At 39.1% G+C, this 14,339-nt stretch overlaps 1 protein-coding gene across 1 annotated transcript; it reads left to right on the top strand.

The window, feature by feature from the left end:
• The first annotated feature begins 235 nt into the window (after nucleotides 1-235).
• On the top strand, nucleotides 236-10,629 carry LOC145407788 (uncharacterized). Its single transcript, XM_080278652.1, has 4 exons — nucleotides 236-1,657; nucleotides 2,971-3,072; nucleotides 5,137-5,301; nucleotides 9,144-10,629. Exons 1-4 carry the CDS (start codon nucleotides 236-238, stop codon nucleotides 9,222-9,224), a joined length of 1,770 nt encoding a protein of 589 aa, XP_080134778.1. The 3' UTR covers nucleotides 9,225-10,629.
• Nucleotides 10,630-14,339: the final 3,710 nt, after the last annotated feature.

Raw genomic sequence — 14,339 nt, 5'->3', positions numbered from 1 at the left:
AAAGTCACCAGTTACTCGGAAGAAATCAAAGTCACCAGTTACTCGGAAGAAATCAAAGTCGCCAGTTACTCGGGACAAATCAAAGTCACCAGTTACTCGGGACAAATCAGAATCAGCAGTTACTAGAAACAAATCAGAGTCAACAGTTACCCGGAACAAATCTAAGTCTCCAGTTACTCAGAGCAAATTTGACGTACCAGCTACTGAGGTCCTTCCCAAGGCAGTTGTTACCCAGATGGAACCTAAACCACCAGTTCCTCAAAACAGACGCAACCCATCATGTACACAGAACAAATCAAAATCATCAACTAACCAAATCAAACTCACACCATCAGCTGGTCAGAACATACCAAAGCAACCAGATGCTGCAATCCAGCAAAAATCACTAGTTACTCAGATCATTCCTAAGCCACCAGTCTGGGCATCTGTGCGGCAAACTAGAAATCCCGGAAAAAGAAAGTCCTTGAGGTTAAGTGGAGATGCTTATGATTTTTCAGCTAGTCCTTCAAAGAATGGACTAAAGAAGAGAGCTACGAGAGCTAGAACTAATGTGAGAAAAAACAGGCCCAAGCCACGAACCAAACTGGTATTGCTCACAACTGATCCTGAATTTGAAAACAAGTTTCCTAAGATTTGTTCGTCCTCAGGTTCAGTCAGGGACCCTCAACAAAGTTCCAGTAATCCAAATTGTAGCCTTGATTCAGGTGTTCCTGAAAATGGTAATGAACCAGCACCTAACAGTGTTTCAACCAGAGTAGAAGCATCTTCAGTTGAGAGTATAGATTCAGATAGTGATACAGGCATTGATACCCATGATGAAGTTTTTGAGGGGTTTGAGGGTGAAACTGCCAGTTCTTTTGTTGCTCCCCAGCCTTGGCAACCAAAAGTGTTAGTTCCAATGACATCAATTAATGTTGTGCCTACACCTGTTGTGTCTAAGCACATAGCTAAGTTCATAGGTGGTTCATCAACGCCAAGAACTGAAAGCACAGTTTTTTCATCAAGGCAAGAATCGGTGGAAACAGAAATTCCAAGGACTATTAAAGATGATATTGATATTTGTTTTGGCTTCGAGAGTGAACCAGAGGCAGAAGCAGAGCTCAGTTTGTCTCCAGTGAGGCGATCAGGGCTGCAGTACTCTTTAGAAGTGACTGGTGCATCAGATGTGGTAGAGTTTGGTACTCGATCAGTGCAGAAGCCATCCCGGTTTTGTTGTGGTGCCCGCAGTAATATGTCTGTCAGCCGTTCCTCAAACATTTCAGCTCGAGGACGTAACGTATCCTCAGTCTCGGATGCCTCGTATAAAGCTCGGATACCATTGTCTGTTCTCCAGAAGAACACCTTGCACAAAAGAAATCTTGAAAAATGTGCCTTACACAAGAGAAATGATATTACAAAGAAGGATGTGGAAAACAGTTCCTCTATTCAGAAGAGACGAGTTCTGCCAAAACGTGTTATCCAGTCAGATAACCATGGTAACTCAAAAATCAGCAATACAGTTGAAGATGCTGAAATGTCTGTGTTGTTTGATGATGAAGAAGCAGTAGAAAATCAAGCAAAGGTTAATGACAGACAAAAGATGCCACCTTCAGCAAATGGCTTCTCAGACAGCTTGGTGACATCTGAATGCCTCTCACCTGAAAAATCCTTTTCCAAGGTAACTTAATTTTTCATACTGCATGTGTAATGTTAATTGTTTCTGACATTATATTATATATATATAGGGTGATGGACTTTTCCTTTTTCTTAGTACTATAGCCTACTTGTCATGGCAAGTTAGGCAGTATTTTACCATACGGTGCAGAGGACAGTAGTGCACTTCTTAATGATCTAACAATCATGCAGTGGCACAGATGTAGCCAGGCAGCTCTGCTATGTCCCTCCACTCACAGCCTGTCATTCAGTGGGGGAATGATGTACTGATGGAAGAGGGTAACGTCAGTTGGCAGTCCACTGGATTCATATTTCAGAGGAACCTGGATATACAGCTGCCATTACAGTTACTATCATCATTATCCTAACACAGAGAGAGAGGAGAGGTTAGGGTGTTTAGAGAACGAGAAAATAAAAAAGCTGGTGAGGGAGAACTTATCAGCAGCCGAATATTCTCCGTTAAACTGACTGCATTCCACTCACCCACCAATCAAGCACCAGGAAGCTTGATCCAGATCTGATTCACACAATGGGATAATATTACTGTAGATATTGCACATTGACCCAGCTAAACCAGCTGATTATATTCAGCGTAGGAGAGCTCTCTATTAGTGTATGCTTTGGTGAAGGCTGTGTCTAACCCTTCCACTTCAAAAACTTTGTTGTAAAATAAACAAAATTGTAACAAGGTAGCTGGAATAGAAGTGAGAATGTGTTATGGGATTAAAAGGGTTGATAGGGCTTGTATTGTTTGTTGCATGTGAGTGACTTGTCCAGTGGTTTTCAGTAAGCCAGGAACCCATTTACAACACTTTGATAACTATATAACCGAGTATTGGGGTGAAGTGGAGCTATAATGTTGCCCCAGTTAGCTGGGTGGGGAGACAAAAATTTGGTGTCCATCCAGGAACGAAATCTCCACACTCTTCATTGCACCTATGGGGACTCGGTGGTAGGGTGTTGGGCTCGTAATCGTGAGGTTGCGAGTTCGTGCCCCGCCCGGTGGCTGCTGTGCTGGGAGGGGTAGTGTTTTCCTGTAACCCTAGCAGGGTTATATGATCTGATGAGGTCTAGCTTGGGGACTAATCCCTTAATCCCTTCATTGCACCTCACCTAGGCAATGGACTGTTTGCCAGGAGGGAGCATTGATTCACAGCATTTGGACATCTTGAAGTGGCAATTGGTCGCATGCAGTAGATGTGTGTGCCTGACCAGACTGGTTTTTTTCAACAGTAACAACCCCATGTGTTGTATGTACATTTAAGTTAAAAATCATAAATGGATATATAGTATTGTACCTTGTGAATGATATTTCAGGCTCCGAGAAGGTCCTACAACAGATGTGAAGTGGACGAGGCTCGGAAGAAGTTTATCAAGGCTCATGGTGGCTTTGTTACAGAAACAGAAAGCAATGAAGAGGTATTTGATTTTTGGTTTTGTTGCACAGTGTACGGTGTAGTATTTGTGCATGTTGATGTCATTTTCAGCAAAGCTTGTACAGTATACAGAACAGGGAACCAGTAGCCTTTCCCACAGAGGGTGAGTGGAACCTGGAGACAAATGCACTTTAATGCAGAACAGTTGGTCCTCACATTGTCACTATCAATATAATGGGAATGAGCACCTACAGTCTTTGTCACTATCATTATAATGGGAATGAGCACCTACAGTCTTTGTCACTATCAGTGTAATGGGAATGAGCACCTACAGTCTTTGTCACTATCAGTATAATGGGAATGAGCACCTACAGTCTTTTGTTTTTCTTGTTAATAATTGCTACATGCTTACTACCTAATAACTTTCTCTGTTTCAAGTAAATTACATAGTTTTATGTACAAGTACACCATAAAACTTGTCTTCAGTGACCATGGTTATAATTTTACCCTTGCTGATATTATTGTATTCAAGATGCAGTATATTAATCATTTATTGGAAGTCACCATCAATTAGTAAACACCTGACATCCAATAGTATAATAGAAGACATATTCAATGCAAGCAGTAGTCAGTTATGTTAGGTAAAAAAAAAAAAATCGTAAGTTGATATAATTTAAATTACATCGTGTATTTTGAAAAGGTGTCATTCACTATTGATCAGTGTCATCTTTACAGAGTTTCTGGTAAATTTGCCACTAGAATTATCAGTATTATAGTGACTGGTGCCAGGATGTGGCAAACCAGCCCAGTTTAGAGCAGTGCTGATGCTTTGGAGTTCATCTTTTAACCCCTTAAACGCGGCCGTGAACAGTCGACCCTCCCTGAGTGGCGGGGTTGTATCGCGGTCTGAGTACCTGTAGGAAAATATTAGCCAAAAATCAGAGATTAACCCTAGAACATTATACTTGGTATGGCAGATAGTACTTACATTCAGCTTTCTCCAGAGACAGGTGTTGAGCCTTCGTGGACTACCCAAGGACTTGTGGAGACTTGCAAAGTTGGGTAACCAAATCTTCACTTTCACACCTCCAGCAACCCGGTTTCCCCTCTACCACAGCCTCATTCTGTCACAGTAAACTTTATACTACAACGTAAAGGTAGTTTGGAATCCGTATTTGTACAATAAGCACTGAAAATAAGGCTAAAATCAAGGGAGCGTACAGCCGACATGCACCACGGCGGCCGTCTTCCCGTCGCTCAACAAACATTTCCATTTTCACAGCTAAAAACATGTATACTACATTATTTTCAATCATATTACTTCCCAAAAGATCACCATGGCGCGCTTTTTATTCTGCCTTACGCCCGCCACTTTATTCTCGTTCCTGTCGGCCGCTTGCACTGACTCGGAAGAGCTAGAACTCACCATAATGTCACTTTGAAAGCCTGCAGTAAACTGACGCTAAACAGGGGCAAACCGTGAGAAAAAAAGCTAGTGTTATGACTGGGGAAACAAGCGTTTCCTATTAGCATAAACTGCTTGTGAGAGGAGAGCGCAGATTTACAGTTCTGAGCACTCAGAGTGCTGCCATGTATCACAGCCAGGCTGGCCAGGCCGTGGGGGGGGGGATGGAGGGAAAACGCGATACTTGGCAACAACTGAGGTCAGTAGTACAAAGGTAAAGTATGCTAATTGTAGCTAAAGGGTGGTGGTACTGATAGACAATACCAGCTGGAGCCTGCTTGCCCGCGGTTATTCAAAATTTACTAGAATTGCAAATGCGACGATCCGCCGTTATGTCCTTTTTGCCGAGCGTCGCAAACGAGACGATCCGCGTTTAAGGGGTTAAATTACTAGTAACTTGCAGTATGGTTGGAATTGATTGTTTATATAAAGTTCTTTTGCAGAAGAAAATGTCATCATACACTGACACTAGCTGATGAAGCAACATCACCTGGACCTTTTTTTTTTTTTTTTTAAATGATTCACCTGTGTTGAATTCTTGCATATTCCTTCCTAGCCCATTATTTATAGATTTCATCAAACCTGATTCACTTAAGATGTTTTAAAGGGATAAGGGTACCATATTAACTTTTAATTTCACAGATGGAGATGCCAAAGAGGAAGCCACAGAAAAGAAAGAAGACCACAAAAGCTGAAGTTCCCCTCAAAAAAAGAAAGAAAATTAAGGACAAGAATTCTGATGCCTCTGGTTTATTCAGCAAATCAAAGAAAGTTAAATCAAAGAAGTCACGCAAAGATGTCGAATTCGTAAGTAGTTTTTGTTGCTACTCCTTACCCTGCCATGTGGTGGGAAAGGAGGTCTGGATGATGATGATAACTATTATATTATTAATCAGTAGAGCTGTTTGAATGATTATCTCAGATTTGTGGTGTTCACAGAGTTGCAGATTTGACATTGTATATCGTAACTTTAAGAACAAAAACATTACAGTAATCCCTCATTTATCCAGACATGCAGTATCTGGACCTGTTCATTATCTGGATACTGGACCTTGGCTCTATAAAACCATTATCCGTATTTACTTTGCTATTATTTGGATCCAAAAGTCCCCGAGAACTTCAGCCTGCCCGCCAACACGTTCAGACATTCGGTATCGTGGCCGCTGGGCTTGAGCCGTGAGTGGGGAATAGGCTGTAACCCATAACCAGAGCTAAAATGTCTGTCCACTCCTGTACTGAATGGTCAAAGTTGTGTGCTGGTCCAGTCACGCCCAACAAACCTCCAGCACCTGAGTAATACAACTGTAACCCACAAGCAGTGTCAAAACATCCGTACGCCTCCCTACCGAATATCCAACCTTGCGTGGCCACTGGGCTAAGTCTTTCCCAATTGTCTCCTCCCATCAAACACAGACAACAAGCTATGAATACATGTTCGAGTACAGCGGCCATCTGCCTCTCTACCGAACGTCCAAAGTCTCCCGGTCACCGGGAGTTTTGTTTCCGAATGGCTGCTACGCGTCTAACAGACCATGAGCCACGAGTAAATATATATATATATGGTAAAAGCGCCCGTCTGCCTCATGACAGGAGGGTGAAAATCCTGCCTACAGCCTTGCTTCTTCCCTCCCTCTCGTCCCTCCTCCCTACGCTCATGGCTCCCCCCCTCACTCCCTCAGCCCCTCCCCTCCGTCGTGCTGATAGCACTGACTCGTGTTTTTAAATTTTTTTGTGATTTACAATATTCGAATAGTATTGGTCATATCAAAATTCCGTAGTGACCACGAGAAAGCTCATGAAATTCTGCAGTTAGTCATACGCTTAATGCTTGGAAGGTGCTGGCAAAATTTTGCACTAGGATGGTGGGAAGTTATATAAAGGCAAGTTTTACTCATGAACACTGTTTTTTCTCTCTGCATTTCTGTACTTTTACTCATCAGTTTTCTGTGTTTTTATTAGCTTATAGTATAAACACCAGCGAAGATGGTGGGATATTGTTTATATCAATTTAACCAATTTCCAATGGCATATTTTGTTGTGGAATTTCTTTTGTGGCCCGGGAGCAGTTATCACTGGTGTCAGATAACTGATTTTCCATCTGTCCTGAGTTTTTTTGTGGATGTTTTTTGTTTATGCATTGTTTCCTTGGTGTTTAGCATTAACATGGATAATCCTGTGTGTGTTTTAATGTCTAAATATGGCAAATTGACCTGAAAGCAGTGCCAAGATTAGGAGGGGCACTGTACATACAGTAGTGTATAGGTACACCCGAGGAAAGTTCTGTGTTATACACCCGCTCACCACTTCAAAACAGTAAATGTGAGACAAATGGTAGCAAAGCAGTAGCCAACATTCATCCATCTGGTAAACTGTGTGAGAGGGATAAGGATGGAAGAGGGTGGAGTAGGAAGTATCAGCTCCCCCAGCCTTCCTCCTGCCTTAACCTCTCCCCTACCACACAGTGGTACCAGACATCTGGATGTCTGGCTACTGCTTCACTAGTGGTTGTCTCACACACAAAGGTCCAAACTGGCAGGCAGGTATGTAAGGCGGAACTTTCCTCGGCTGTACGGTGTTCTTTTGGTTTTTTTTTTTTTTTTTTTTTTTTTCATGGTTTTCTTGGTGTTTAGCACTGGATGGGATATTCCTTTGTGTGTTTTGATGTGTAAATATGGCAGATTGACCTGAAAACAATGCCAAAATTAGGAAGGGTAGTGAGTGTATACTGTAGGCAGTTTTTTTAGCAATACTTTGGATATTCCTATGTGTATTTTGATTTCTAAATATGGCAGATTTACCTGAAAACAGTGCCAAAATTAGGGGGGATACTGAACGTAACTGTAGTGTATAGGTCTTTTGTGTGTGTGTGTGTTGGTTGTTTAGCATTACTTTGGATATCCCTGTGTGTGTTTTGATGTCTAAATGTGCCAGAATGACTGGAAAACGCTGCCAAAGTAAGCAGAAGTGCAGTACAAATAGGGTAGGTATAGGTTGGAGGTTGGGTATAGGTAGGGTCTGGGTATAGTAGGGGAATATTGTTCATTATCCGGACATTGCCACTTCCCGGACGTTCCTTTGCCTCTATTACTTCAGATAATTGAGGGATTACTGTACAGTGTAACCATAGGCAGAGGAATAAAAGCAATTTACTGTATTGAAGATTTCAAGCCTATGTTTACAAAACCCTGCTCCTTCACGTCACCTGCTAGTGGGTGCTTCCCTTCCTCACGGACCTGGTTAACCAGAAAATTAGTTAATGCGAACTGGCTTTGCTCCCAATTAGTCCAAAAGTAATACAATGCTTGTCTGCATATACCATCCTTGTCTGTATGCAGTATGCATGTTTACTTTGTGTGTGTGTGTGTGTGTGTTAAAGGGTTAAGGCACTCCAGTCAGATTGAGCCTGTGCAGGTTCATATCCAAGGGGTGGTTGGGATTTATTGCTCAGGTAATGCCTCCCAGGGATGAGTGAGGGTGGTCACTTTCATCTTAAATGTCAGGACCAACTTGCCAAGCCCTGGGCTTCTACACTCCCTATGAGGCAAGGCAGGATTCTGTGATGGATGGATGAATTGATTTATAACTGACCGTCTCAAGTTCCAGAATAAATAGCAGTGGGCTCAGCTTGAAGCACTGAGGCACCTTAGCACTGGCTAAGAATTCCTTGCTTAACACTCCACTGCTTATAATTATAAGAAACGCTTCATACAATTTCATCACCAGCTTGAAATTGCATTCGTCGGTACATAGCTTTCTAATAGTCCATCTTATCATCACCCTCGTAACTCTTTCAGATGCCTTCTCTTAGTCACCAAGTATGTAATATAGTGCAGCTTGCTACTCCTTTTGAGATAGTGTTTATTTTGTAGCTTATGGACAAAGAATATTGCATCAATCATGCCTCTCCCTGCAATAAAGCCAGAGAGCATTTCATATAGGCCTATACTCACTTTTTCATATGTCAGCGCAGACCCTTTATCATAACTTAGCATGTCAGATCAAACAGCTTCAAACCTCTGTAATACCCTCTCTCCCTTGCACCACCATTCGCTTCATACTCCGATGTAGTCGCAGTGTGCAGCCAGTCTTCCGTTACTGTTTCTTCTCATACATATGCATTATTTTTTATTTTTATTTTATTTTTCTCTTAATGGCTGCTAGAAATCTGCTTTGCTTCTCCAGCCCTACAGGGTCGAATGGGTCTTCCAGAACTATCCATCACGGTCTTTATTTACTCTAACCCATTTTACTTCTAAATTACCAGTAGTTATGAACTTAGCCATTGTTTCAATGTATATTAAAAAAAAAAAGTACAATGCACTGTACAGTATTTAAATTTATAGAAGAGCACTTGTTTTCATCGGACAGCTACCTAATCCACTCTGACTGAAAAAACCTATGGTAACTGCTACCTCCTATAATTGTTATTATTATTTATTTATTTATTTTTATTTATTTTTATTTTTTTGCTGTCTGGACATTGCTACTCCTCACCCTGTCCTAGGTGGGAAAGGAGGTCCGGATGATGATAGCTAGATAGAAATCAGGTATTCTGATATATAGTAAAATATGATATATACTCTAAGTAAAAAGTCAGTATTTTATGTATAATGGTAGCTACTGCATTAATGTTTGCTCATTCATTTCAGGAGAAGTCACTTAATGACTGGGCGTCTCACCTTAACAGCCACTTCAGTGAAGTTGAAGAAACCTTCTTGATTGTGACTTGAAGTGATTATATCAGCATCAGGTACATACAGTGTAAATAAATTTGTAGGATGCAGAGCAGATGATGTTGGTGTAGATTCTAGTTTTAGGGAAGGTAGTATTCATATGTATGACATAGACTGTACAAAGGAGCAAATGCATCCAGGTATCATTTTGTATCTCTTGTGTTTGTCCTAGAACAAAAGTACTGTAGGTTGTGGAAAGAGTAAGTCAGTATGCCAAAAGTGCTCACAGTCCACTGAGGTAAGACAGGACACTGCTGCAAAGGAGAAAGTAACCTACTTCATAATATTGTTGCAGCTTGAAACTTTAATGTAAAGCTACTGCAGCACCATTGTTTCAGTTTTTTAGTTTTCTAACATGCCAATAATCAATATTTTATTACTATTTGATGCCTTCTGTTCTGGTATAGTAGGTTTAAAAAAATTATATCTAACCCTCCCAGTTGAACAGTTCTCGTGTAAGTAATAAAATCACCGGATAATAGTAATAATGCAGTAAAAGTAGACAGCATACTGAAGAGGTTAAGTTAGAGTTGAGGCTGAAAGCTGCTTCAACACCATTGTACATTGTTCAAGCCTTTGAGGGTATGAAGCATGTTAAATGTTTGATAGAACTGTATTCAGTGTGTATTGCATTACCCCATGGAGTTAATTGGAAATCTCAGGAGAAATCATGAAATAAGAACAGATTATTTCATTATTTTTATTTTTATTTTTTTCTTAATTGGAAGTCTCATGAGAAATCATGGAATAAGAAGTTTTTTTTTTTTTTTTTCCCCAGATCATTAAATAGAAAGTACTTCAAACAGATTACTATAATATCACATTTACTTCTACTGTGTAAGTGGAGTTTTCATATTATTAAAAAAGATAGTTGTACCTTAAATGAGAACCCTGAGTGTGGGATCATCTCATCTCATTTCAGTTATTCAGTTTACTGTATTTTTATATTAAAGCATATACAGTACAAAAGGTTTCATTTTAAAAATTAAAGTTGCTCTAATAATATGGATGATCACAGGCCTCACTTTTACTGGTACTGTAATAGTTGTCTATTTTATCTTCACTGGAGCTTCTGCAACTTGAGTTAAGTACTTTGAAGCTTGTTTATCTCAAAGTGAGCTTCCATGATGGCAGATTCTTTAGTTAGGATATTTAAGATTATGCTCATAAGTTGGTTAATTATGGATCATTGTCGACACATGCTTTCTGACTAGTAAACTTTTGTAGTGTTAAGGTAGTTATAATTTGTGATGGCTGTTAACCCTTGCACCCTGGGCAGATTTGTGACTTGTCTTAAACTTTTTGCCTTTCCATATATATATATATATTTTTTTATGCAAGAAAGAAGGAACCAAAGGCCAGGAGCCTGCAAATTCCAAGAAAAAACAAAAACAATACAAAAGAGAGCCAAATTCAAGATCCGTCATTTCATATATACTGTATATATATATATATATATATATATATAAGCTTAATTAAAAATTAATTTCCTTCATTTGCTAATGGATACCAATAACACCCTTGTTGCTTTCGTTATCATTCCATGGCAATGTGTAAAAGTACTGTATAGTAGCTTACTTTGGTAGTTTTCTGCAAAAAAAAAAATAGTGATATTGGAGACCAGAAGGTCTCTTGAGATCTGATAGGCAGTGCAGTGCAGGCCACTCTTTACTGCTCAGTGACGCTGCAGACGGTGAGTGGGATGACAAGAGACCTGCTGTATAATAAAGTTGAAGAAAAGGGTGGGGGAAGTTTACATGTCTGAGGACATGTCCCAGGGTGCAAGGATGAACTGCTTGCATGTACAGTACCTGTATATCTCTTGCTGAATAATATCTGCCAGGAGCTAGAGGTTGCTCCTTACATAGGGTTGAATGAGGCTGTTTAGTATCTTTTGTCAGGCAGGGATTTCCAGCTGAATAAAATTCATTAGCCAGAAAATGAAAAAAGGTGCAGTTTTTTTTTTTTTTTTTTTTTTCCAAATATTGTAATATATACTATACTTTTAACAAATTTATATTCAGTGATAAGGGGTGCAGTAAGCCAAAATATGCCAGTCATTCAAATCCCCCCCCCCCTTTTTTTTTTTTTTTTTTTTTTTTTTTACCTAAAAAATTGATCTTCATAAGGCAGTCACTAGATTGTTTTGTACAAACATTTTTTTTTTTTTTTTCTAAATGGTGGTTTACTACCCATCTTAATACTTAGATATGTATAAGCATTGGCATATTATTGATAAGGATATAATTATCTGTAATTTGGAAATTACAGAAGCAGTTTATTAATATTAATGATAGATGTGTATATATTGGTACAAAATTGCATGTCAGAATTCCTTGAGTAATGGATGTAGATTATAAACCTCATCCTTGATTTTTTGCTTCCTCCTAGATATCCCGTATTGGAAGTGACCACGGCAGAAGTATCTCGGTTATATTGTCTGTTTATGCTTACTGTACTCACTCACTTTTCTTCTTAATCATCATATTCTTTTTTCATTTATTTTTTTTAAATAGATGAAGAAGATAGTCCACACAAATATGCTACTTACGTGAATGGTAAACTTTTGAAAAATGAACTTTTGCAACCTAAAGCCTTCAGCATTTTTGCAGCCAAAGGTTTACTCCTGCATGACTGTCAGACACAGCACATTTTCATACAGGATTTCTTTACCTCCTGCTTGAACACATCTTTCAGAAAAATTTTTGGCTGTCTCTTTGCAACACTCATCTCTGTACAAGTGGTCTCCTTAGTTATTCACAAAGTTTTGCCATATTAATTAAATCATTGTGTCAGTTTATAGAATATTCTTTGGAATACTCAATGTTCAGTATAACAAATAATAGGCTACTTTCCTTTCTTTTGGAATAGTTTATTTAACAAATATTTATAACTGTTGTAACTAGGTGGAAGTGTGTATAGTGATGAATGTTGGCGTATCTGATAGAGCCAGGATTCCGGTGGTCGAATGATGAGCGAATGAAAGCGTGGCCCATTGGATTGAGCAAAATTGGGCTGTCTGGTAATTGCTACTCCTCACCCTGCCCTTGGGTGGGAATGGAGGTCCAGATGATGATGATTTATATTCAGTAATCAGTTTTGCTATTTTTCAGTTATTGTGCATACATGAAAAGATTCACTTAAGTTAACTAAAGTTGTTTGAATAGAAAAGATTCACTTCAGTTAACTAAATTTGTTTGAATAATTTAACTCATCATGATCCAGCAATTTTGTTTCATTTGATTATTCACTGTCACATATAATGATATTTTGTTATATGTTCTATATTGGTTCTGTAACCTGAATTTGGTGTTTTGAAGCTTTTTTTTTTAGCTAAGAACAAGTTTAGTGCACTTTTCCATTGCTCTCATCATCAAGGGAAGCCTATTATACCAAAATCTTTTTTTTTTTTTTTTTTTTTTTTTTTTTTTTTTTCCCCCAAACATTAGTTTCTTGGACGAACTTTCTTTGATAATTGGCTGTACAATTTTAGAATTTTTTGCTTTACCTTAAGATATCAGCACCTATTTCATAAAATTTTTATGAAGCAAAAGAAAATATATATTTTATTTATTTAGGTGATTGAAGTTTAATTAACCCTCTCAGTTTCATTCTTGGTGATCCCAGGTTCATCTGGATGTGAACCCAGTGGATGGCAGAAGTCCAGTCAATTCATCCAGGTACTCCCAGATATCTTTCACTGAGGTTATGTTGTAGATTTGTCTATGGTAAGAGTGGAGTGCTTAAGTGTGTTAAAGTGTGAGGGTCTTAATCACAGTGAGGATAGAATTGAATGTTAGGGAGTTGTAGTTTGTACAGTATTTGGTACTGAAGTAGTGAAGGGTGATGGCGTGTTCCTCAGGTGACAAAGCTCATCCATGCTTTCCGATAGCTGTCTCTCCAGGCGACACTTTTCATTCTGATATCCTTTGTTAATACCTTTACATAAAGTACCCTGGAAATTTGTTTTAATCTGCTTTTAACACCATTGCATCTTCCAATGGATCTCTGTCATACAGTTATACATAAAATAGAATTCCTTCCAGCTCGCATATTACACATGGCACAGGGCCACACAACTTGTTTTACAGCATTACCTTCCATATGCCTGTTGACCAAGACCTTTCTTATACAAGTATTTGCTTTTAGTCTCTCTGTTTTCATACCATCCCTTTACCCCTTAAACATATCTCAGGCCTTCTCTGTGCATTCAGCAATCAAAACTAAATGCACAAAATGCTTCCCATGGTGGCCTACTACTTTTTTATTTTTTATTTTTTCCAGGTATCGCCCTGAGCAGTATTAGACAACATAGACTGAGGATCCTTTCTCCTGCACATTGTTTTTTTTTATTTTGATTTACTACTTTTCATAGGACTGTCAAATACCTCCATATTTACAAAAATGTCACATGGATTACATTTCTGCAGCAGACCCAAATACGATTCATTCACCACAGGGTGCTGTCATCACAGATGTAGATGATTGTTGACAAAGAGCTTCTGCCAGGTAGTGGCAGAGATGGTAGCTGTGGTAATGGTAGTGAGAGGGTTGTGATGGTACTTGTGGTAGTGATGACAGCTGTAGTAGTGGTAGTGAAGACAGCTGTAGTAGTGGTAGTGAAGACAGCTGTAGTAGTAGTAGTGATGGTAGTTGTAGTTGCACTAGCAGTAGTAATAGTTGCTGTAGTGGTATTGAAAGTAGCTGCCAGTACAGTATATGTTGCTTTACATCTATATAATGTCATTGTGTTGCCTTTGCATCCTTATAGGAGGCAAATCAGCAAGTTAGGGTCATGTAGTTTTCAGTGGGAATTTGGAGGTCAGACTAGAGATTTAACTATACACATTACTCAACCTTCATTTTAATGGATTGAAAGGAATACTTATGCTGTTTTAACTGATGCATAACACTTTAACACATTTGTCACGCAAGTTGAAGGGTTTTCTGTAGTTTTGTTTTCTTTCCAAATTTCTTCTACAGTTATTTGGCAGTAAGTGTTGCATCAATCCTGCCCTTTCCTGGCATAAGCCTGTATTACATTTATACACGCTTGCTCTTGTATTACTCTTTCAGTTGCCTCTCCCACAACCTTCATCATCTGAAACCATC

Source organism: Coenobita brevimanus, chromosome 8 (genome assembly GCF_032717465.1).
Source record: "Coenobita brevimanus isolate Jiangsu-jjx chromosome 8, ASM3271746v2, whole genome shotgun sequence".
NCBI classification, from domain to species: Eukaryota; Metazoa; Arthropoda; class Malacostraca; order Decapoda; family Coenobitidae; genus Coenobita; species Coenobita brevimanus.
This window is presented reverse-complemented; position numbering and strand designations above follow the sequence as displayed.